The 25547-nt window shown below is 40.7% G+C and overlaps 1 protein-coding gene across 4 annotated transcripts in view; it reads right to left on the reverse strand.

Annotated features, from left to right (window-relative positions):
* Positions 1-21933, reverse strand: part of dennd5a (DENN/MADD domain containing 5A) — a 37557-nt gene extending 15624 nt beyond the window's left edge. Inside the window, exons 1-9 of one of the 4 annotated variants that reach the window (XM_034111104.2) lie at positions 21697-21933; positions 14310-14381; positions 13430-13539; positions 10929-11616; positions 6161-6348; positions 5233-5544; positions 3702-3917; positions 3381-3615; positions 194-344 (exon numbers count right to left, since the gene is read on the reverse strand). In XM_034111104.2, the coding sequence (XP_033966995.1) occupies positions 194-344; positions 3381-3615; positions 3702-3917; positions 5233-5544; positions 6161-6348; positions 10929-11616; positions 13430-13539; positions 14310-14381; positions 21697-21796 (2072 nt within the window). In that variant the 5' untranslated portion in view covers positions 21797-21933. Of the gene's footprint in view, positions 1-193; positions 345-3380; positions 3616-3701; positions 3921-5232; positions 5545-6160; positions 6349-10928; positions 11617-13429; positions 13540-14309; positions 14382-21696 lie in introns of all 4 variants that reach the window. The other 3 variants (XM_034111100.2, XM_034111116.2, XM_034111113.2) reach the window with 3 other exon arrangements.
* Positions 21934-25547: the final 3614 nt, after the last annotated feature.

Raw genomic sequence — 25547 nt, forward strand, 5'->3', positions numbered from 1 at the left:
CACTATTATTTATTTATATGTACAATTTTAGCAAGTTTTTATATTGTCCTGTTCCTGTAAGCCAGTACAACGAAATTTCGTTTTAATAGTACACTCTGTGTCTTGTTGAAATGACAATAAAATATGTCTATGTCTAAAATACCATTTTAACAATTGTACAGTTTTAGTTGGAACAGTGATGTTAGATATTCACTTGTTGGTGGTGGGCCCCGTGGAGAGCACTTCAGACTGCAGTCGGGGGAAGAAGCCCTGCTCGTAGCGCCCCTGGCCGATCTTCATGTCCAGCAGATGGGGGTGCAGGGCGGTGTGGTCGATCTTTATGACTCTCATCTCGATGGCTTTTTCTGCGGAGTAGATGTATGAGCGGGGGCAGAAATCAGAAATGTTCTTTTGCATTTCGTGAATTTGGCTCAATGATCAATGCTTTAATTCTCCAGTCGCGAGAGATTAGGAGTCCTTGGCACAACATGTCTTTGATTTTTGAGAAAAAGTCAAATTATTAACAATTTACAATTCATAATAATAATAATAATAACTCATATTTCTATAGCGCCTTTCAAGGGACCCAAGGTCGCTTTACAGGAATAGGGCAAGCACAAACAAAACAAAACAAAACAAAGGTCAGACAGACAAAACAACAGATCGATTTAAGGGCCGAAAGCCTTGATGAACAGATGGGACTTGAGGGCCCTTTTGAAGGCGTCCAGTGTGGGGATGTTGCGAATCTCCGCAGGGAGAGCGTTCCAGAGGGTGGGGGCTGCCACACTGAAGGCTCTGTCCCCGAAGGTTCTCAGTTTGGTGCGGGGGGTGGTGAGCAGGCCAGAGTCTGAAGACCGCAGGTTCCGGGGTGGGGCATGTGGGTGGAGGATGTCCGATAGGTACTGGGGGGCAAGGGCATGGAGGGACTTGTAGGTCAGGAGGAGGACTTTATAAGTTATGCGGAACTTGACCGGCAACCAGTGGAGGTGGATGAGGGTGGGAGTGATGTGCTGCCACGGCTTTGTGTGTGTGAGGACCCGAGCTGCACAGTTCATGAGATCATCTGGTCATGAATTGTCATCTCTTCAAACAATAATTCATTTTGGATCGGTAAGTGAAGAATTTAGAGGATGATTATCAGGGAACCAAATAACAAAAATGTCTCATTGGCAGAAATAAAGTATTTTCCTCTTTTCTTGTTTCATCTTCTCATCTATCATTTGAATAAGATTGTCATATTTTCTGAAGCTCATTGTGTTAACTTGTAACTGTGACGAAAAACTGGTATTTGTCTTATTTATCAAAGACGGACAGTTCAGAAGAAAGAGAACAAGTGAGAAAGAAAAATACTTTATCTCCCTAACACCCACAGAATCAAAAGAAGAATAAAAGGTTCAGAATAGATTTTCTTCTTCCTTAAAGTCGCCCATGAAAGCAGCTTGAGACTGTGATTTTCTGATGGTTAGCAACCCACCCACACGTGCTGTGTGAACAAAAGCACGAATAAACAGAAAGATACAGTAGACCTCAATAGATAAATAGAACATGTACACAAATTGCACAAGCTGAAAGACAAACACGTACAGAAAATAATACATAACCCATTCACCTACATCAGGGGTGTCAAACTCAAGGCCGAGGGCCAAAACCGGCCCACGACCTCATTGTATGTGGCCCGCAAGAGCTTGCAAAGAATATAATATACAATACAATTGGTGTAATTGTTGAATATATTGTAAGGGAGTAGTGGGAGACACCTACATTCCCAATAGGTGGCTCCACCCGCTGCCAATTAACAGTATTGGGAGCAGGTGGGGAGACCTCACACCTGGTGCTAATCACTCCCTCAAGGGAGACAAAAGCACCTAGAGTTGCTCAGTTGTGGGTGGCACAGGGAGGGAGCAGGAGACTCCCAGCGTGAGGAAACAGTTTGTAAGCTGGTAAGTCGGTTAGCGGCCCAGCTACGTTAGCCTTTCTATCGTTAAAGGTATTTTTTAGTTTAACAGCAATAAAGCCTCTTTTTTTGGATTTGAACACTGCCTCTGTCGTGACTGCTTCACTACCACTTTTCTCTTTATCTGCCCAGTCCTGTTACAATATGCTTTCAAGTATTTGCCCTAGCCTTCTGCTTTCAGACGTAGTTATTTATGAAGTGTCGTGGATATTTTAACCTCGTCAATACTGTAAAGATGTACAATGAGAGTAATCAATAATAAACTGGTGAAAGCAAACAGAGTTGTCTTAGTAGTTTCTCTATACAAGCTTGTAGGTACAGTCATGCAAAATACAAAGCTTTGCAGGAGTGGACGCAGAGGCAAGTGTGTGTGTGTGATTTATAGAGGACTGTTGCTGTGCAGAGAAGAAAAATAGATAACACTTCCTCCTGACTGTTATGAACAAGAGCCGCATTCTTCAGGTACGACCTTGGCAGGAAGCTACCGTGTGATACAACAGGTCGAGTTGACCAAACAATTTCTCAGCATAATATCATCATTTGGTTTGACCATATAAAGTAATATAAGAAAAAGCCACTACAGAAGTTATTACCAGAACTGATAATAATCCAATGAAGAGCCAATAATATAATATAATACATTGTTTAATATATATTATATATTTATATAGTCTTAAAGTTACAACCGGCGATGAAATTGAGTTTGACACTCCTGACATACATGCTAAAGGTTATCAGATGACCACCATAACTACCAGTGATAGTGCTTTGAATAACAGGATGCTCACCAAGCTTTGTAAAAACTGACCGGTATGCAATGCAATAAGGATCTTACAGAGGACTCTAGAGGAGAGATAAGTCGAAAATATAATAAAACTCTTTTCAAGAGTGTTACGAGTTTAAGTGATAGTTTGTATGCAGGCAAGTCCAAAGGAAGTCTCATCTGCTATGAGTGTATGTAACATATTGCATTGCACACACGTTCAGAGGGCTGCCACCTGAGGAGATGTAAGGAAATGAGAGCAAACATTACAAAGGTGAGTCTTGTCGTTCTTAGCCAAATAGCATGAGGTCCAGGAGCGACAACATCAGCTTTTCATAACGCTTTGTTAGCAGGTTGTCTGCAAACAAGACATTAATCATCAGTTAACCAAAGAGAAAACATTTGAGGTATTTTACAGTATTACAGAGGTGCTGTCTCTAGTTAAGAAACTATAGTTAAGATATTCATTTTTAAACTAAAACCTGTGGATGTATCAGTGTAAATGAATCACAGTTCCCCTCAGGTTGGGGTCAGGTTAATTTATGTTAAAACTTGTTAATTTCAAAATAAAGATGGGTCCACAAAACTGAGGCAAAGCAATCAACTGATTTCAAAATATTTCTTATTGTTGTGAAATCCCCAATATTTCAATGACTTTCAGGCCTGATCTTTTTTTTTCCTTACCTGCTTTTTCAATGTTTGTGCATTTCTGGTACATGGAGGTGCGCAGAGTGGGCGTGCGGACGTTCAGCATACGAATCTTATCCACCCGGGAGTCAAACACCCTGAGTGTGTGCTCCTTGTCCTCATCGTCATGACATAGGATCTTACTGTCGATGAAGGAGGCAAACATCTGCGTCTCCAAGAAACGTGACAGGAAGGGCAGGTAGGGCTCGGGCTGGTCAGACAGGAAGGAGGCCTGCACACAAATTAATGGGTGAAACTTAATGTCATTTAACTGAAAATAAATACCCTAGCATCTTACTATATACTACAGCATTTTACCTTGTCAAAGTTCTGCATTTGGTCTCGGTTGGTGAACCAGGACTCCTTGTCCTGGCTCGGCTGGATGACAAACACTTCGTAGTCTGCAAACATCTGGGTGAAGCGGTTAGCGAAGACCTCGCGCACGTGGATGTTAATCTGGTGCATCTTCAGCTCCTCCTCATCACACTGGACCCGCGAGTCCTTATTGCTGCTGGCGTCCTCTTTCACCTCCAGCTGCTATGCGGTGGCATCCATTAACACAGACAGGGAAAATACCAAAATAAGGAAAGGAGGGTAAACAGGAAATTGAGTGTGAGAAAGTAGTCAGAAGATGTTATCTTATCTGACTGTTACCACAAGCTACTGATTAAGCAGCAGGGTTATGGGAAAGGAAGACGTCTGTAATCTAAATTAAACCAAAACAAGTTTAGCTTTTAGCATGTCAGTGGGTCAGCTGGACAGAGGCCAGCACTAGGGGGCTACAATAACACCAACACTGGATTTACACTCACTGTGTGAAATAACGTTGACCGATGACAAAAAATTCTTTCAATCACTGCTTTGTTTATTTAATTCAAACTCAGCAGTGACTTTAGATACGAATATTTCTAAGTGGGTCCAACCTCAAGGCTGAGATGCTAAACACAGACGAGGAGCTAATCCGTTCATGGAAAGCTAATGCTGGCCACTGGTAAGCTGATTAGGCTGCAGAGACTTTCTCTAATTAGCAGCTAATTCATCCATCAATCAGCCTAGAGGGAGTATTTCTTCACACTGTTTGTGAGACTCTCAGGCAAAACGAGGCTGCACAGATGCCAAATACATCTGTTGATGTCAGGGTCTATAAAGGGTTTCTCTCATCATTGACCGGCAGCCTTTCAGAGGAAGGTTGATTTGATGTTTGGAAGAGATGAAGTCTCTTAGAAGGAGAGCAAATCTTCACTCCACACCACTGTGAGGGTCAGCTGTCTGTTCATGATGATGTCAAAAAAACTGATGGGACTTATTTAACATGTCAGGGAAGATATTACCTCCATAATTATTCAAATATGAAGATAATCAATACACCTAAACACATTTCTTCCAAAATGTTTAAATATTTGTTATAATGAAAAACAATCAACTTAAGATTTCTCCTTTTTCTGTCTGTACTTTAGTCCACTGAGCGGCACAGAAGGGCTCCCCCTTCTGTTCATTATACCTTACTGCAATATTCTAGGTTATTTTATATCTATTAATAATACAATAAGCCTTGTATCTTATCAATTCATGTAGTAATATTGATTGAGTGAGATAGGATAGCAAAACATTTGCATATTTATAAGAATAAATAATTTCCCGCTGAAAAGTTATTTGCTTTGCAATGGAGCTGCTAAATATAAGGATTTAAAACCTTATTTTATTCAATTTGTGTATTGTATTATATTTGCTATTGAAACTATTAATTTACAATTTCAAAATGTGATTTTAAGATTGAAATCAAGGCACAACCACGTCTAAAAATATATTTGGCTGGACCATTTTTTAATAAGCTGACTTAATTTCCCACCTTCTCCAGGCTGACACCCGTCCTCTTGACCAGAGCCTGCAGTCTGGCGATAGTTTCATTCTCCCTCAGCAGGTAGGAGTTGAGGGGCGAGGACAGGTTGCCGTTGCGCTTGTCAGAGACCATGTCAACAGATCGACCGCCTCGGTACCTGGCCTGGCCGTCGCTGGAGTGAATATTTCCCTCTGGAGACAGGCCAAAGGACATGAGCACCTCCGAGATCTCCTGAATAAACTCCAGTTTGTTGGGGAACTGTGGCAACTCCTCTGGCAGTTCGATAAAGTGGTTGTCAATGTCCACAAAACACAAGTTAGCCTAGAAAAAGAAAAGGAACAAGATTATTAAGCTTGAAAAACTAATATTTTGAGCCTACAATGCCAGACAACGGGTATAAACTAACATTATTGGTGCCAATAGTCCTAAAAGTCAAATTGTGCTAATGCTAACAAGTCCTAAACACAATATTACATAGCCAACAATGTCTATATTTAGATATCTTAGGATTCCCTCAGATTTCCGGGTTTACCTCTAGATTTACTCAACATGTTTGACAGCACATTATACTCTCTACGCACTTCCTTTATGTATCAAATGTGAATCTTCCTAATAACGAAATTGAAGACCAAGCTTAAAAAGCAGACACGTGAGGAGAAGAGAAACTGTCCACCAAGGCTTATGTCAGCAGCAGTACAACGAAATAATAACAGAAATAAACCTGCTTGTTCTGATTTGAATAAAACACTAGCAGAATATAGTGTGTGCATGTTTGTTTACTCAAAGAAAATTAATGACGAAGAGGGGTTTATTTTCAGTTTTAGGATCGACAGTACAGGGTTATGTTTAGTCAAATTTGCAACAGAAAATCTATCGAAATAAACCAAATAAAGAGGGTTAGACTCAGTATGGGAAGACAGCAGTGTGTGTTTCATACCTCCTGTGGCAGCTCTAGCTTTGTGCGGTCATCCTGCCCGTTGGACTGGAGACCCATGAGGTACGGCACAGGCGCATCCAGGAAGTGGAGGAGGGAGGCGGGCAGAATGGGCACGTACACATGCTGCCACTGGAAGGGGAACATTAAGGCTGTGATGCTCTCCGCAACTGTCATCAGCCTCTGGTAATCTGTTTTAAGCACAATAGAAAAGAAAACAGTGGTGAAGGACAGGGTGTAACCATGGAAATGGGCCAGCTGTATATACAGCGCAGATTTGATTACTACTTTGAAGCCTCTGTGATTGTAATGATTTTGATTGAAAACTTGTTGTCCTGATGAACATCTCACACTAATTCTAAACAAATAAGGTGCATTTTATAGTCAAATTCCAAACATTTAAATAAATTGAAAACAGGCTACACAACTCGTCTTTAGCCAAACAAGGTCTAAGATGCATCGTCTTTGCCTGATAAATGTTGTTTCCTCCCAAACACACTAAACAGCACATGACCGGAGAGTTATTGTGATATGTTGTTATTCAAATAGGGATGACATTGTTCCTTTCAGCTCTTCTGTCTGCGGATAGAAATCATCTGATGCAGTATCACCAGTTGGCTGGGGTCACGAGTACAACATGACGCCTCCGGAAGAAGCAGTGTTTGATACCAGAGAAAAGGCATAGTGTGAATACAAAGTGGACTAACATGCTAAAGGAGAAAACACCCAACCCTACTACAGTGCTAACTCGTAAGTCTGGTCGTCTTTGTTTATCTTTGTTCTGTAAATGTGGGAGTGGAGTGGTGATAAATGCCAAAGATATTAACTGTAATGACATTCAAACTGCGTCCAAATGTTAGCAGTTGATTGGAAGTCCACATTTGTCCTAGCAAGCCGATATCTCATGCAAATGACATTTCTGAGATTCTTAACAGCCTTAACTTTTTTGGCAGGACCAAGTCATATCGGAAGAAGTCCTCGGAAGACCTTTGTAGCTGCATCCTTTTAGACTAGACTAGGATCCAGACCCAGCTACAGTCAGCTGGTCCTCTGACTGACGTTACATTCCTTTTTCATTACTTCACACCTTCATGCTAAGGGTTGGTATACATGCAAAAATGTGTCCAGGCCTCCTCATCTGCATTCCTGCTCTATCCAGTTTTTGACACCTACTGTGCATTCAGCAGCAGCTCTGCCTCTCCTGTTATGGTGCCAGAATAAATGCCATTACTTCATTTGGTCATGTGCTGGTCCATGAGAGGAGACTTTCACCCCCTGAGCCTCCACCCCCACCCTCCCCTCTTCTCAGCAGGCTTCCTCTCCCAGGATGGAGACAAGAATACTAACATCACCAGTGCTTTTCTAAACTAGGCCACCATAACAAGAATAACAACAAACCACTTTAGCATGACTAACAAAAGGTCATGTACTGCTGCTTATATACCCACATACATGCCATGAACATTACATAAATGTCCACACTGAGAACTGGTAGCAGGTTTGATTTGAAGTGATGCTTGGCCTGTTTAGCTTCCATTGATGCAGAAAAGGCTAACAATACTGTCTTTTTATTTTACTCTGATCAAAGAACTTGCTTGTTTCTGTTTTTATATCTCAGATTGTACCATGGACACTACTTATTCATTTTGTTCCATGAACACTTTCATATGGTCAGAAGTGAATGGGAAAAGCCAACAATAACAAATGTTGTGGATCCTACAGAGGTGTTTGCCAATTATTTTCTTCATTCATCGATTAATAGTTTGGTCTTTACTGTCAGAAAATCTCAAAGTTCGCATAATTCCTAAATTAAGAAAGTGATCAGCAAATGGAAATGAAGCTTCTCTGCAAATCAAATGTTCATTGTGTAACTGCAACATCCTCTGTTAATGTTCCTCTCCCCTCAACTACCCTGTCACTCTCAACTGCACAAATTACATAAAGACAGAAAGTTCAATAATACAAAAGTAGGGGCTTAATTGTAGTGTGTCACAATAGTTGACACATGATTGACACATGAGGAGCTTCCTGTTTAAGAACAACGGGAGAAGCAGAAAACAGCATTAAACTATTTATTTATTTTATGGCTGTATATATATATATATATATATATATATATAACTATTAATATTTATGTATATACTGGTCTTTTGTATTAATTGTAATTACACGTTATGTCTTTTTTTTTTGCTGCAAGGAGTACCTCAATCCAAATAATAAAAGAAGACAGAATTTGGTGACGTTGCAAAGTAGCGTGGGAACATGGGAGTTATTTTTTTCACAACTATAACAAACATTGCAGTCATTTTTTCCCGGGGAGGATTCTTTCATTGTTAATCATTCAGGAGGGAACATAGCTGAAGTATCCCCAGAGGACTCAAACTCTCCAAAACAAGCCAACACAGTGACTAAACTGATCAAACAAGCTTCATTTGAAAAACCAGTGTTTCTCTGCCATCTGTTCCGTGGACAACGGGTTGAGAGCCGAGCCACTGCTATGTTTCTCCCGTTAATTAAGATTCAGATTACCAATGAACAAATCCTTAATAAGTTAAAAAATATATATTCTTTAAACAGACCAAGATCTTAAAAAAAACGTATCGTTAAAAATGAGGCTCATAAAAGTCAATTTATGTCTACAACACTGACGCATGGGCAAAGGGAATGTGACGCCATTAACACGAAATCAAAAGAAATATGCCTTGAATAAAACTACAATGATTATATCTAAATTATACATTTCTGGAGATATTTTTTATAATATAAAATACATGCACACAACTCTACAAAGTATATAATATACTCCTAGTCTAAGACATTTAATTAGGAAAAGTTACATAATAAACCTTAAAATAAGAAATGTGAATTACAGTGCTATTTTTATCACATAATACACTACACAGTGGTCGCACTATTTGCAAAGCATCCCTTTCCTCCGAGTGTGTGTGTGTGTGTGTGTGTGTGTGTGTGTGTGTGTGTGTGTGTGTGTGTGTGTGTGTGTGTGTGTGTGTGTGTGTGTGTGTGTGTGTGTGTGTGTGTGTGTGTGTGTGTGTGTGTGTGTGTGTGTGTGTGTGTGTGTGTGTGTGTGTGTTTAACAAGTAGAGTCTTTCTCGAACAGCCCCTTATTTCTTCTCACAGGAAGATTGCCAGGGCTTAACTCTACACAACACGTTTCACACGTTCTGCAGTGATCAGCCTCACGGGGGAAAAAAAGGCATGATGTCACTTCCAACCAATAATAATCATCCTGCATCACTGCCAATCTCCCTATCTCCGGGTTACCTAGCAACTCCACAGCTTTCGTCCCCCCTAAGAGCTCAACCCCCCCCCCGGCGTTTTGTAAACCATTTGCCTTTCCCTTGCAATTGTAATGGATCCAATCACCACACCAAGGGCATCCTTATGATTTTGTTGTTTCTCATTTGCACACACGCGCACACACACACACACACACACACACACTTTCGATGGCATCTAAAATACTATTCTGCTCAGCGAAGGATGGCTTGGATTACTTCAATCTTTACAGAGCAATTAAGGATGGAGCTGTCTGCATTGTGGAAAGCCAAAGGGTTTTCATCCAAAAGCTCTGTTAAAAATGTAGTATCTAAACATCAGACTCTTGCTGTTTATTTTGGATAGATCAGACATCATCACCAAAAATAAGTCTGTATGTTGATGTATAATGTTGTATAATGTTTTAAAATTGTTATGCTATGATGTTTGTGTTTTGCTTTTGTTTGCTTTGTACAGCCCTTTGTGGCATTTCTTGTGATTTGGGGCTATAATAAATGTTGATCTGATTTTGATTTGATTAGTTTCCCTGCTCAAATGTGCAGGGAAGATGAACCTCACACACAGACACACACTTCCCAAGCGAGTCCTGGTAGAAGGAGCTGCCGGTAATGGGTGAGGGGGGGCCGACATTTACACAGGCTGCTACTCTCACTCACTGCATCACTTTAATGGAAACACTCTGCAGGTTATGTAATGTGTTGGATAACAGTTCCACCCCCATGAATATCAAACATGTGTCCTTGTAGGGCATGGCTTTTGTTCCTATACGACAACCCAGACATATTCAAACTCTAAAATCTCAAAGAGTGACATTTTCTTTTGACTGCACTTCTTTTCTAGGTGTAGGACTCAAAGTGAAACAGAGCATGACAAGTATGATGTTGGAGCTCAGCAGCCAAATATGTTGAAGAAGACTTCATTTGGTAATGGTGCTTCTATTAACCCCTGGGGAATTAAGCAACAAACTTCAAGTTGCATGCATTAACACAACTGTCTGCTAGTTTATCCTCAGGGCTTTAATATACTAGTCTAAAGTGCATGTTGGAAGGTTGGCTTTTCGGCACAAATTATCTTTATTACCATTTTTTTTCTTTTTTAATTCCTCATTCCAAAATGTATCAACAGGGACGGAGGCCTTGCAGCTACACCACCATATAACAACCAGGACACTGATATGTCTCCCAGCTGCAGACATATATGTCCTGAGACTGAGACACCAACAGGATCACATGACCTCACAACAGCTGTTACAGATAATGCAGGATTTTCCTTGCTTCCAGCTCTTCAGAAAACATGTATAGTTATTTAATTGTTTCCATACAGGATGCAACCCTGACAACTTGTCTATGTATTTGTTTAAATAATGTTGTAATGTGATCAGTATGCAATAGGTACTTGTAATCAATGCATCCTAATGGGACAGGATGCTAAAGGCTACATGAAAACATTGAGTGTAACAGTAGCAGGGACTTACGCTGTGAGTAGAGCAGTATCTGCATCTCGAGCAGGGCACAGGTGAACAACTGGAGAACGTTCTCCACCCCCAGCAGATGTATCACTTCACCGATGGGAAAGTCAAAGAGTGGCAGCTCAGAGGTGCTCGGCCTCTGGCAAACAATGGGCCCGTAAACGCCTGAGAACTTGAGGGAGCGCCCGGAGGGTGGCAGGGGCACCTCGTAGAGGATGTTGTAGATGAAACTATCAAGTGGGAGGGGCGGGGGCAGAGGGGAGGAGACCGCCTGGTGGAGCTGCTTCAGCACCTTCCTGCAGGCCTGAGGGAAGGCCATGGGTGTGATCAGGCAGATGCACTTCGACACATACAGCGTGTCGCGACTGATGTCATACGAGTTGAAGCGCTGCAGGCGGGAGATGGCGGGCGCCGCGTGGAGCACGGGGCGAGTCTGGGAGATGTGAGGGCGCCGCAGCTCCTCGAGGCCCGGTGGGGAGGTGGGAGTGTGTAAGATGTCGTACTGCTCTGCGTTGTGCATGTGGTAAAGAGTCTGCATTGCACTGCAGATCTGCTTACTGGTCACCTCCTCGAAGAAGGTGAGGGCGAAGCCGTAGGTCCGAGAGCCGTCCTCTCTGGTGATGATGTAGGAGTGGAACTGAGGCTCCCGGCAATCAACCTGCGTCCTGAACGCCAGACCCTTCGGCATACAGAGCTGCGAGAGGACGGACAGGGAAGGCAGCAGGATGTTGGGAAAAGAGAGGGGATATCAGAAAACATCACAACCTATTTCACATGATTTTGTTTTCTTACTTAAAGGTCCCCTATTATACTGTTTTTCATCAATATATTATAGTTTTCAGATATATACAAAACATGTCTCTGAAGTGTTTGGCTCGAAATACCAAACAGATCGTGCATTGTAGCATCCCATAATCCCCTCTGTTTCAGCCCTGTTTCAAAAGTGCTGATTCTCCTCTGTCTTTTACTTTAGATGAAAATAAAGTGCCACTCCCCACGCCCCTCTGTTGCCCCTTTCACACCAACACGGTTCCAGTGCCGGTTCGGAGCTAGAGCCTGAAAAGCACCGGTTTTTCCTGTTCACACCGCAGTGAGTACGGCAAATAAAAGTTGTAACAAGCAGTAGTGCTGAGCAAAGTGACTAGAACGCAACCACACACTTATAAAAAAGAAAACACACTTTATAAAGTCAGGCAACACTAACCAGGCTTCGTGTGATTCTGTTTATTTGTACCTTACTTTGACCATCCGTTCACTGTTATTGATCATTGTGGAGAGCAGGCAGACGTTTTGTTTTGTATTATAGCAGCTATCGGATGGAATCAATACATGGGCTGCACAGGTTGTCGTGTCCGACTATCACAAGTAGAATCATAATGAAAAATAAGCCGGTAAAATGTGCCTGTAGAAAACGGCTTATGCCACAATAGGATAGCAACAAGTAGTCAAGTTATAGTCAGTTTAGCTTTGGTTGCTATGCTAACATCACCCATTTTATACCAGAGAAACTTTCATAACAGCGTCGTGATGCCAAACAGCGTCAATTCAGACTAAAACAAATTCACTGATGGGGAATTGGGGATATGTATCAGACAGTGAATACTTTACAGCGGCCGCTGCCGTGAGAGCTAACGGCAGAATAAACTCCCGTGGAAGAGCAGCACTGCAGCGGTCGGTAAATGCCGCTGAAACACATTAATAAACAATGAACCATGGCACTCTGGAGAAAAGTATAAGGTTGGAGAAGTCGTTATTTAATTTAATCTGGCTTCGTATAATTAAAAGCAACACGATCATCGACCCGACGCAGTCCCCCATTGTTGTAGTGAGCGCCGTTGGGGAGAAAATCAGCGACGTAAACGGTGACGTCATGACTCAGCAGTGGCAGCACCAGTCGGGCTCTGGGCGGTGTGAACAAAACGGAGGCTGAAAAGAAGAACCGGTTCTGAACCAGAAAAGGTCTAGCACGGAGCTAGAACGGGGACTGCGTTGGTGTGAAAGGGGCATGTGAGGTATTTGGTTAAAAAGAACACAATGGTGCTCTGGGAGGAGATTCAGGTGATAAGGGGGGGGGGGGGGGTTACCTTGGTTGGTGATTGGCTAATGGTTACACAAGCCAACAAATCGTCATGACATAATAAAGTGTCCAAATTCTGATCAGATCATTTTCAGACAGGTTTTTATATAAATGGATCAGGACAAAAAGAGAGAGAATCTTTGTTCCTGAAACTTTCAGAATCTCTTTACACAGAGGGGACACATGTTTCTGTATAAAATACATTAAAAGGTGGATTTTGCATAATAGGTCCCCTTTAAAGGAAAATCATTTTTGGGTAATCTTGTTTTGCCCCTTTCTGTTTGAGTTAAATCGATAATAACAGAGCTGGATTCAAAAGGAAATTTGCCAACGTTTTATAGAGACAGGACAGAGCCAGACAAACCGTTTACCCCATGCTTTTATTCTCCAAATATAATAATACAATGTTAAAACTGTTAAGAGATCATACCATGCCAACAGCGTCCTGGTCAAATGGATTCCACTCGACATTTTCTGGATAATGTGCTAAGACTTTGGATTTAAAGGTTCTTCGTAATGGACTCTGCTCAAAATTCTCACCTGCAAATAAAACAAAACAGAGAGACAGCAACAACAAAGAGATAAAACAGTTAGCACAGGTTTCCAGATGCAGATAGAGGAGCAGAAAGAACAATCTGATCAGAAGCAGGTTTATAGTGCCAGGCACATCTACAGAGAAAAGAGCAAGTCAGCATATTTATCTTGAGAGGAAGATTGCATCATATAAAGCTGTCATTTGCATCCTGCTCTAGAGAGTTAACACTATCAAATATATAACAAGGAAGCAAAATAATAATCCAAAATATATCATTGAATTTGTGGATCTTATGCTTCCTGACAGCTTTAATGGCAATACAAAGGAACACACAAAATAATCAATCGTAGGAAGCACAACTTGAGCTGATTTGAACCCAGAATTAAGCAGAAGTGATGCACACACCAAGGCAGTACTGAAAAGTCATTCAGAGTGTGGGGGGAGAGTAAACACTGACCAAGCAATGCCAGCGCAGCCAGCACTGGATTTGAGTGTGTGTGAGAAAAACAGAAGCGGGGATAGTCAAACATCAGCTCATTGTTCAGCTGCTGCTGGGGGATGTGAGGGAGGAGGGGAGGGTCAACATCAGGAGGAGAGAAAACAGAGAGCGCAACATAGAAAGGGAGGGTCCCCACACCTGTGCAGAAAATAATTGTGAAACTCAGAATTTGAAGTAACAAAAAAGGGGCTGCTGAGTAAAAAACAAAACAAGGTTGAAGGGTTAAAGCTGAGCTCAGGTTTAGCAGGGGAGGAGTGTGTGTGGTGGGAGGGTTACCTTCATTTGCCCCCGCCACATTTCCTCTGGCCCCATCTCTGAATTTAGTAGCCTCTATATACTGGCATAAAGCTACACAACAAATAAAACAAAAATATGATTAAAAGCCTGGTCCTAGATGGGCAGCGCATCACTTCTCAGTTTGTGTGACCATATCCCAACAGCTGTCTGAGAACAAGCAGCACACAGCCACAGGACGTTAGCGTGTCCCTGTCAGGTGGGTTTGATAATTCAAGCCAGCTGCCAGGGTTATGATTCAGAGATACAGTGTTCTGTGTTGTAGTTTCCTCTCATCTGGAGATCATGCAAATCCATATTGCTCTGATGTGGATCATATCTCTCCACAGAGCGTATGCAGCCATGCGTGCAGCTCTGTGACACTGCGCAGGGCACCTTTGAGCTAAATGCTAAACGTCAGCGCGCTAACATGCCCACACTAACGGTGCTATCATGCTAATGCTTGACAGCTATAATGTTTGGCAGGTTCACCATCTTGGTTTACCAGCTGTTAGCATGCCAACATTGCTAATTAGCACAAAGTAAAGCCAAGGCTGAAGTCATTAGTTGGCAGGCAGTTTTGAGCCATTTTCAGGATTTACTGAGCCTTTAAATAAATCTAATATCTGTAATCTTTTAGGATTCATTTCTTCAGTACGAATGAATTCGGAGTGCTACAGGGTAATGGAAATGATTGAGAATTCAACGCGTTCTTCGTGTCGGTCTTTAGAAGATACTATTCAAGTCGCTTTGGATAAAAGTGTCAGCTAAATAGCATGTAATGATTTATAAGGTGGCATGTAGAGCACAAGACATTTTTTCACATTTAAATACATTTTCAACATGTTCCATTCTTTAATCACATGTGGAATCAACATCTCAATGTGCGGCAAATTGTTCAAGCGTGTGTATCCCATCACTTGACAGCCATAAGGTTTGCTGAGTGAATGGCTGCTCTTGACTGTCTAGCCCTGGAGCTGAGTCAGATTATCTAACTTTTTACATTAAAAACATCCTTTATGTAACCAGGCAATGCTTTCTGCCGTTTCCTCTTCATGCATTTCCCAAGCACCAATGAAACAGTTCTGCTGGCAGAAACATATATTTATTCATCATTACAAAGCAACATTAGCTTTAAAGTAAAGCTGCTCTTAGACCCATGTAACCTGTGTAGTAAGGGTGAGGTAAAGACATTTCCATTGCACTTAAAATGACTTAATGGTTAAACACAGAGATGCAAGAAATTATGACTCTCTCAACTCTCTTTCCTAATGATTGCTGTAATTGTCTGCATTTGCTTGAACAAAGCACTTGTGTTTAATCTTGGAGAGGGTTTACTGAGAATACTTTTTGAAGTAGGGTGTTAAGGATTGAGTGGTTTGATCTGTTGGTTACTTTTGTATCTATACTGCCAAAAGGGTAGAAATTAGGCCCGGGATATAAATGTCTACCACCACAGGATTGTGAGATTATTAAGATTAGTAGCAACAGGGAAAAGATTGTCCAGTCCTTATCACTTCTTTGACATTTGTATACCACTGTAATGGCTCCAGAATTAGTTTTTAAACACCATATGTATGGCGCATCATTCTTTTAGGCCTCTGCATTAACACATACACGTTGTTGATTGTGAAAATCCCATGTTTCTTTTTAGAGCATAAGGGTTGGGATATTCTAAGGGGACGTTTCCAGTTTTTTGCTACAACAGCAACCATAAGGAAAGGATAAGAAAAATAAATAAAAGGAAAATCTGATGTAGAAATTAATTTGTAAAATAGGAATGAAAACTCATGAAATGGAAAATGGTCAAATCAAAACAAAAACTGAAATGTAAACATCCAATGTAAAAAGGAAAAATGTAATGGCAGAGGAAAACAAATGATAATCCACAGTAGTGTTATCCTATAGACCTCTACTTTCACATGTTTACTCATACTATAGTAGGACAAATAAATGAAACATATGCTCTCACATGACCCTATCACAGTGAGCTGCCTTTCCCTGCTCCTGTAACCATGCTCAGGTGAAGTGGGCTACACAGGTGTTCATTCTTTCAAACTTCACCTGGACATTAGAGCTAATTAAAAGCTAACTACCTCACCTGGGAAACACACTATTCAAAAATGATCACCAATAAACTCTACAATTTCTTGATTTGTCATATGTTCAAGTGGACTGTGATGCCATGTGTGGACCGGTAGTAGTGGGAGGACGGCGCCACTGAGTTCTGGCTCCTCGCCGTTTTCCTTGTTCCTGTCAGCCAGGGACCACCCACAGCTCTGCACCCCTCCTGTACTCATACACCCTCACACCTACTGTAGCAGGGTCCACTAGGCTCAGACATGAAGGGATGTACTTCTCTGACTAGAAAATATATACTCAAGCACGACTCAACTTCACTGAATTCGCTGAAGACCCTGCTAATGCTTCAAAACAGCTCAGCAGCAGAAACCTCAACACTTATTCACCCAGAGGACCAGGCACTGAAGGACATGATAACTCACTCTCAGCTTAAACTCACAGCCTTTACAGCTTCTACTCCCAACAGAGACAATACAGTAGTTTTTCTAGGACTTTTTTATCACTTGGTAAGGTTTCACTTGGTCACTTGGAAAGGTTTCAAAACTGGCACTTTCATTTATGAAACTGGCACACTGGTAACACACTGTCTTTCTTCATTTAAATGAGTGGCTAACACCACTTACAGGCTGGCTGCCAAAAGACCAGCTTCCTGTTTCTTGTCTAGCTTAAGGGCAAACATGTGGTAACTGTCAAAGATATCAAAATGTCAAAAAATTCCTTTAATTGCGCTGGACCTGTTGGAAACCCCACTTATTATATGTAAAGTATCTTACTCATTCAGACACTCAAATGATACCAAATGTGGTAGATTATTATCTTGCCAAAGAAACTGCAACAAAACTCCTAGCTGACCACATTGAGGTATGGATAAGGTCAATAGCATGTACAAATGATCTTTTACTATTATATATGTTGATTTGCTTACTATTACCTTAGCAAATTAACAATGCTACCAACAAATGATGCTGCAATATCTGTTTAGTGTAGCAACATATCTAATGATCCTGCAAACGTTGTAATTTATATTGTTAAAATAGTCAGTCAAAGCCATGGATGTATAATAACAAGGTCAGAACACGTCTCTGATATTGATACTAATGGCTACAAAGTGTTGTTATCATTTCAACTAGAACATGTTAGGTTGTTGATAATTTTAACTACAGCAGTTTGTTGCTACATCCATAGACAAACAAACAAAACAATTAAAAAGCTAATTTGTTTTTCCTACTTTGACACGTTACAAAGTCTGCTGTTAGAAAAAAACAGCAATGACCAAACTTCTCAATAACTACTATTTAACATCTTCTAATGCTGTTTTAATTCTGTTACCATCCGTCATGTTTGTAGACATGTAAATATAGTTATAAAAAAGAATACCAATTGCGCCTTTTATCATTAACTTGTGAAAGAAAATTAAGATAAAGAGAATTTCAAACACAGACGATGAGACATCTTGAAAGGATGCTGCTTTGATGTAACATGATGACAGCCTGGAAATTCAGCTCGGGAAACATCTATAGCAGCCAGAAGATGGGACTACAGAGAAACAGCCTTTTAAACAGGAATGTGCAGGTTTAATTACTACACCGTGACGGGGAAGAAAGTAAACCATCCAAGCTCGTGACTGACAACCATGACAGATTCCACACTCTGTTCCCATTTCCCACTTCTTTTAATGATATCCTAAATGTTACTTAACACAGAAACACAGGTCTTCAACTAATAATAATAAAAGAGTATAGAGTTATATGATGTCTGATAGCTTTTAATTAATGAAACTGTTGTTTGTTTTGTTTTATAAGAACTCCTGTTTTGTCTAACATGTTGGCATTGTTTAAATATGACAACACCCGTGAGCCTCAACTGCCATTGGCATTTAGGAAAGAGCCAATGACCCAGAGTCTTAAAGTAACTGGACTTATTCTGCAGATTGTATTGTTTTCTCAACACATGCATAAATACGGTCCACTTCTGAGTTTGTATTATTTTTGATTATGAATACTAAGGTGCACTGCGGCCTCTAAGCCGTTTGGAGTAATGAATCTTCAAACTGTATTCAAAATGTCCCTGTTAAATTATCAGGCAGATTTTAAAAACACGGACAGGAGACCTTTAACAGAACCATAAGTAAGCAACTGAGTGGAAATATGAAGGCCAACATTATGCATTTAAAGCCAGCTTTCATGTGGAGCCATTCATCCCCATTTGTTTGCTGAGTAGGATTGGGGGAGAGGCCGCCTGGGAAATTCAAAAGGATATTTAGCATTTGAATAAGCGGAGCCTGTGTGTACTTATGTCCCTCAGCTGCCTGTGTTTCCAGTGTCCCCTGTGAAGCTCAGGGTCATACATATGCTAATCAGGTCCTCCTGCCAAACACTCTGCTTATTAAAGAAAGTTTTGTCCTTTCTTTGTGTGTCACTGTACATGAATAATGATTGCATCTTATTAAAAAGAGGAACATACCTAGGTTCTGTAACGTCACTTGACAAAACCACCAGAGTGTTTGATTTAATTTGAAGTATCTAGCAACAGTTTTGTCACTACATTTCGGGGCAAGGTAACTTTAAATATATACAAAATAATAAAAGGGGCTGTAATCATTGGGCGTATTATAATTTAATCAAATCTAGTCCTATGTTCATTGATTATTATTATTATTACTACTAAGTGAGTAAGGCTCCCAAGTAACTATCCTTACTAGTTAGTCTTACATTTCTTTTTTTAAGGGCATGGTTTAAAGTATTTTGAAAAAACATCTACTCTTGGTAACATTTGCAAAGTTAGCACTTGAATTTGCTCACAAACCTTTTGTAATTGTACAGGTTTGTTTGCAGAGTTTCCCCGCATTTGCCTTAACTACCAAGACATATTCCTAGAAGTTCTTGGTATACCACAGTGGACATTTAGCTGACATGTGTAACCTGTAACCTGTAACAATGGAATTTCCACATCATTTCCTCTCGTCGACTAAAACTGAAAGTCTGCAAGGGCAAACCCCTAACCTCTTCTCCACAGAAAACAACAGCGACATGCAGTAAGTAGAACAGCTTCAATAAAATTTGACCACAAAGTCTTGTTCTGTGTAAGCTGTCAGCCGGTGACGGTTTTGTCTAGTCAGAGATCTCAAAAAACCCTGATCACCCAATCTTAAGGGTAGATTTAAGATAAAGGATATACAAAGACCTGTGTTGGTGTAAAAAAGTAACATGGTGTTCACGCAGCTGATCATTTTAGTGTCAGAGAGCCTTCCTCATGTTGCTACTATGGTTATAATCTTAAACCACATTTTGAAGGAAGACTACTTAAGTGTTGTTTGTCGGACATTTTTATATACATTAACTCTCTTGAACATCTTTGGATAGCTCTTTCAATTTGAAGTACATTTTAACTCAACTTGTAAAAAGGAACTTGAATTAACGGAAGTCAAAACATAGCAAGAGAAAGGGTTGAGTATATTAAGTTATTGCTTTGAGGAGAATATAACTTTCTTTCAAGGAAACAAATGGCCTCTCACTACCTGCTGAGTCACAGTCAATAAATCACAAAAACAAAAGAGAACACAGAAGAGAGAAAACAGAGTCTTCTCCATTCATTATTGTGTTGTAAACAAAGAGTGTATATATTTAGGTTGATCTGTTCTCAGGAATATAATATAATATTCATGACTATATTTTATTAGTGTTTAATCAAGAACCATGGTGTATGAAAAGGAGCCTTTCATATCTACATCCAGATCCAGTCCTTTACCACAGAGACATGTTAGTAGCTCACAACAGAAAAACAAAACTCTGGCTCTAGTAAGCGGCTTTCATGTTTCATTTCATCTAAAGGCGTCAATATCTTAGACAGATATTTATACACATCTAAAAATGACAGAAGAGCTGTAATAACAAACCAATCGACAAGATATATTTCAATAATTGTGTATTGTTGTTGTCAGTTCAAGAAATTATAGACAATGCTGTTTTCTCAGCCTATAATGTTAATGTCCTATATCTGTATATTATAATACTTTGAATATCTTCAACCCTATTAGCTACAGCCCTGCAGCAGCTATTCTTCCTGGCGTCCAAAAACAGACTTAATAACAAAGCAATCATTAGCAAACAAGATTTGGATGGACAGGTTTTGTGCCAAAACAGAATGGATGTGCATGTCTTTGTTAGGCCTGGTTTTTTAGATGAAATGTGCAGTTATGGTACCATATCCTGTCATGTGCCTTCTGTCAGCTGTCACTGCTCTCCACCCTAACCCATTAGCTAGTCACTCACAAATACATTTAAAAAATGGTCCACAGTGAACCCAGAAATAATAAAAGGAATATACCACAGTATGACATAATCTCTAACAATAATGTATTCTGTATTTGAAAAGTCAGCTGACGACTAATATAGCAAGGAAAAGCATGTGTTGTTACACAGTTTCACTTGCACATATATTTTCAAATCCTCTCTTTCAATCAAAGACATGCTCATTTTGGATGTGAAAAGATAAAAACAAGTCGCAGTCTCAGAATCAAACAGGATCCAGATGTGTCACAGACCATTGTACTAGTATTAGATGTTAAAGCTATTATAATTGTTTGTAAAGGAAAGGGTGTGTCCTCTGAGGGGTTACTTGAGGAGGATGGTTGCATACACGACATGGATCTGTGGTGGATGCTGAGGATGTCAGGGGTCGATGGGGGACATGGTACATTTTAGTTTAAGGACATTTGTTGACCCTCAGAGGTCTAAACCCTTTTTTGTATATGTTTGGTTCGCCTAGTATTCTTATGTAATAATGCATGTATATAACCTCAACCCTGAAAGGCATAATCAACCTGTCAAATGAATGCACCCATAACTCGAGCCACCGTGACAACCTCCTCGGTTGTAATAACATTATATCGACATCTGTATTATACCATCAACGAACACTAATGTCTGAATTAACTGTGAGAGGTGTCACATTAAATATGTATTCGTGCACAGAACCAACATCAAACCCTTTTGGTATATAGAGTAAAAACCATGACGGAATTTATCGAAAACCTTTTAATTGAATTAATATTCATGTCAGTGCGTTAAAGAGACACAACAAGGCAGTAATCCTCATCGAGAGGAACAGGCTGAGAGGAGAGGGGCTAGGCCTGCCGGTGATCTCCGCTGTGTGTTAATGTTAACAACATATACCATGTTACGGGAACACAAAACAACGTTACGATACAGTAAAGGCTGAATAATAACAGTGACATGATGTTATTACATCCCTTCCTTCCAGTCTTATACACTACAGCATCAACCCCTGCGATGGCTAATGTGCTTACCGGACAGTTCGTCGGGTTCCAGCCCGCTTTCGGTGTCGAGTCCGCAGATCACAAAATAATCTGCGAACCGGCAGGAGCAGGAGCTGAAGCCGGTGGTCATTTTGAGACTGGTCCGGTGGTCCTCTTTTCCCCCCAACAGGAAGCATATTAGAGGAACTCGGAGAAGTGATTTCTGTCTGCCATCTCGTAGAAGATGCTACGTTTCTGCGAAGCTCGAAAATCAGTACCGACAGTAAGCTAACCTGCTGCTACCAGGAACGGTTACCGTACATCCGGCCGCCATCCTTCACAAATTAAAAAGAAACTTTAATTTTGCACCATACATACTGTGCCACTATTAGCAATACCTTTACATTACAGTCTATGTTGCTTACTGGAAATTATAATTAGTTTGAAGTTTTATTTCTGTGTTGAATTATAGTAGGCTAAATGTTTTAGTCAGAGCAGAGACCACATTTCTCACAGTTTCAAGATGGCCTACTATAATTGTTTTTTACAGAAGGATTGTTCTTCTTGACAAAATTACCTTTAACTATGTGTTGAGTCCCGTAAGGCTGCGATGTGTTAAAATATTGCATAATATTTTTTGAGGGAATTTGCTATAGCATCACATTTCTTTCACCCAAAAACGACAGGCCTGTAAAGGTTGCCATATTTGTAAAATGTGTAACGAGTTAAACTTTTGACCTATTCTGTTAATTTAGTCCACTGAGATGTGTTGTCCAGCTCTTGTTGTTGAAACAAATTATTGTTTTACTTTGAAGAAGGTATTCATTTACTTCCTGTTTTGTTCTCTGCTTCACACATCCATAGAAATCAGAGCGTTGCAGTCGAAATGCATTGTGGTCCATCAACAGCACAACAGCTGTAATCATCTCCCTTTAAACCAAAAAGTAACATTAGGATAATATTGTTTGTGCATAAATGTTTCTTAACCTCTGCCGCTAGTACAGTCATAGTTATTCTGCTCTCAATTTGATGATGCACTTTTGCTGTTTTTAGTTTCACACACATAGACCTACATATAAAAGTAAAAAAGTATATAAAAATACATGCACACCCAAAAGACATACATGGTCAAATATAAACATTTACCAGTACAGTTTAAATATTATGCTGTCACACAAATTATGAAATTGGTATCACAATAAAAAAGTACTTTTAAATTATGTTAATGAATATGTATTCCTCCAAAACTTCGTATTTTTTGCAGAATTTGAGGAGATTCAGTGACCTTATTAAAGACCTGCAACCTGTTATTTTCAAGACTTTATCGTCAATCAGAACAGAAGTATCACATTTGACCCTGCAATGGTTTTCAATAACAGTACAGTTTATCTGCAATTTGTATACAACAAACAATGATGCGATAATGTTTATTAAGTCTTTGTCTGATTGTCCAGTTCACAAAAGGTGAGGTGTATACCTTAGTACAAATCAACACATTTAACCAACGTATATTGTAAGTCCATGACATTATTCTACAGATTCATCAACATTTCAAGTTTTTTGTTTTAATTAAAAAGTAGGGCTGTCAAGTTAACGCTACTAACGCTAATTATTTTAACGCGATTAACGCATGTGTATTTTTTGTCCTCGGCCGCCCCGTAGTTTCAGAGCGCATCGAGTTTAAAATACCATCTACAAGTTGATGCTGACAGCCCCGCTCCTGCTGCCCGCTTGCAGCAGACCACACTTCCACGCTCACCGGCAGGCACCGACTGGCTATTGGGATGACCAGGAGGGTGTGTGTATGTGTGGCCCGAGCGAGCGAGAGAGAGACCTTACGTGTATTGTTGTTGTTAGCATCTGGTGCTAGCTAGTTGCGCTAACGGATATAAGGAGCTGTTTAAATGAAAACAGAGGAGCGACATTTCGCCGAGCACTTGACTTTATGCAGGTAGCCAGACAGTGGGACATTGTACGAAAAGTCAGCACACTCAGCACGGATAGTGCGCGCAACATGATTGCAGCGTCCAGGCAGCTCCCGTTCGAGCATAGGCCTTGAGTTGCACATAGCTCCAACGACACACACACACACACACACACACACACACACACACCATTTGTATTGTATGTATGAGAGAGGTTCCAGTTTGAATTGAGGCGAATATTTGTAATGTTCAGAGGTTGTTGTGTTTAATATTCATGAGCATATTTGTCATTGTTCAAATGATAATGAACATTAGCATAAAGCATATTTGTCCACTCATATGTTGAGAAGAGTATTAACAACTTGAAAAATATTCCTCTAAGGTACATTTAGAACAGATCAAAAATGTGCGATTAATTTGCGATTAATTGCGAATTAAATATTTTAATCGACTGACAGCCCTATTAAAAAGAAAAAACAGTTTGGTCATTTCGGTTAATGTTTAGTTTACTAAATGCATTCACTGTGTAAATCCCTTAACTGACGAATTTTATAAGTGTGATGCCCCTGTGGGCTCATCTGAGAGGGTGTGGCTGTGCTGGCTGTGCTGGCTGTGCTACCTTGATTGCAGTAACTCAGGGCACCTGGGTCTGGTGCCCTGCAGCTATTTAAAGCCTCTGCTCCTCTCTGTCTGCCTTCTGCTTTCCCCTACAGGCACCCGGGCCCTTTCTCATTTCTCGAACTCCCCTCCTCGACTCCCCTCCTCGACTCCTATCCTCGATACTTAGTCCCGCCCACAGGAGATGCGAGCGGAGGAGCCGAGGAGGGGAACCGAGGAGAGAGGAGGGGAAGCAGCAGGCGGTTAGAGAAATGAGAACTCCTCTCCTCTGAGCGGTCATTTTAAAGAGACATCCATTAATGATGACAGAAGGCACAGCAGCCTCTGTCTGATGGACAGATGTGTTCATGATGACTTATATATTTACTTTGATTCATTCACAGTGCGGTATAATGAGACAATAACAGGCTACAGATGCGGACACGCACACACACATATATGTGTATATATTTATATAAATAAATACAATTTCAGAATCAAACAGAGCACTCTCATAACTCGTAACACTATCAGAGACTGGATATACCCCCCCCCCCCTCTCCCCTTTGGTCGCTACAATGAGGAAAATAAATTACGGGCCAAAAGTTGTATTTACAAGTATTAAAAGTAATCAGAGGACACCAAACCAACAGACCTGTCTGTCCGCTGCATCTACGCACACACTGTACCACACACACCTACACACTGTACCACACGCACACACACACACACACACACACACACACACACACACACACACACACACACACACACACACACGCACGCACATACAGCTCCTAAAACAGGCTACAGCCGTTGTGTATTTTATTGTGAAGCACTGAATGGTTTTAGAAAAATATCGACTCTTTGTTTGTAGATATCTACTACTAAACTAAAGCAAATAAAGAGAGTAGGCCTGTTATACTGAGCGATATATATTGTACACACTGCTCTGCTTTCTGCAAGGACCTCACAGCTGTTCTCTCTGTAAACATCGCGTCGCGATGAAAGCAGTTTCTAAAATAATATCCAGGGTATGCATGCAGAGCTGTCATTGGCTGAGATAAGTCCGGCCGTGCGTCACGACTCTTTGAAACATCTCTGTTCCCGGAAATGCATCCGCGAAGGAGCCGTGGAGGACCATGGAGGACCCATCAGTGTATCCTCGGTTAGAGCTCCTCCAGAGAGCCTCCTCGATGCTCGATGCTCGGTCCTCGACGTGCATTTAGAGAAATGGGATGTCCTTCAACATGGCGCGCTAAAATTCATTTCCGGGTCACTACCGGAGGACAGAGGAGTCGAGGAGGGGGATTTGATTAAATGAGAAAGGGCCCTGGTTTTTGGTTGAGTATGTTATGAGTTTTCTTAGTTGCTTCACTT

This window comes from Pseudochaenichthys georgianus, chromosome 3 (assembly GCF_902827115.2).
Source record: "Pseudochaenichthys georgianus chromosome 3, fPseGeo1.2, whole genome shotgun sequence".
In the NCBI taxonomy this organism is placed as follows: domain Eukaryota; kingdom Metazoa; phylum Chordata; class Actinopteri; order Perciformes; family Channichthyidae; genus Pseudochaenichthys; species Pseudochaenichthys georgianus.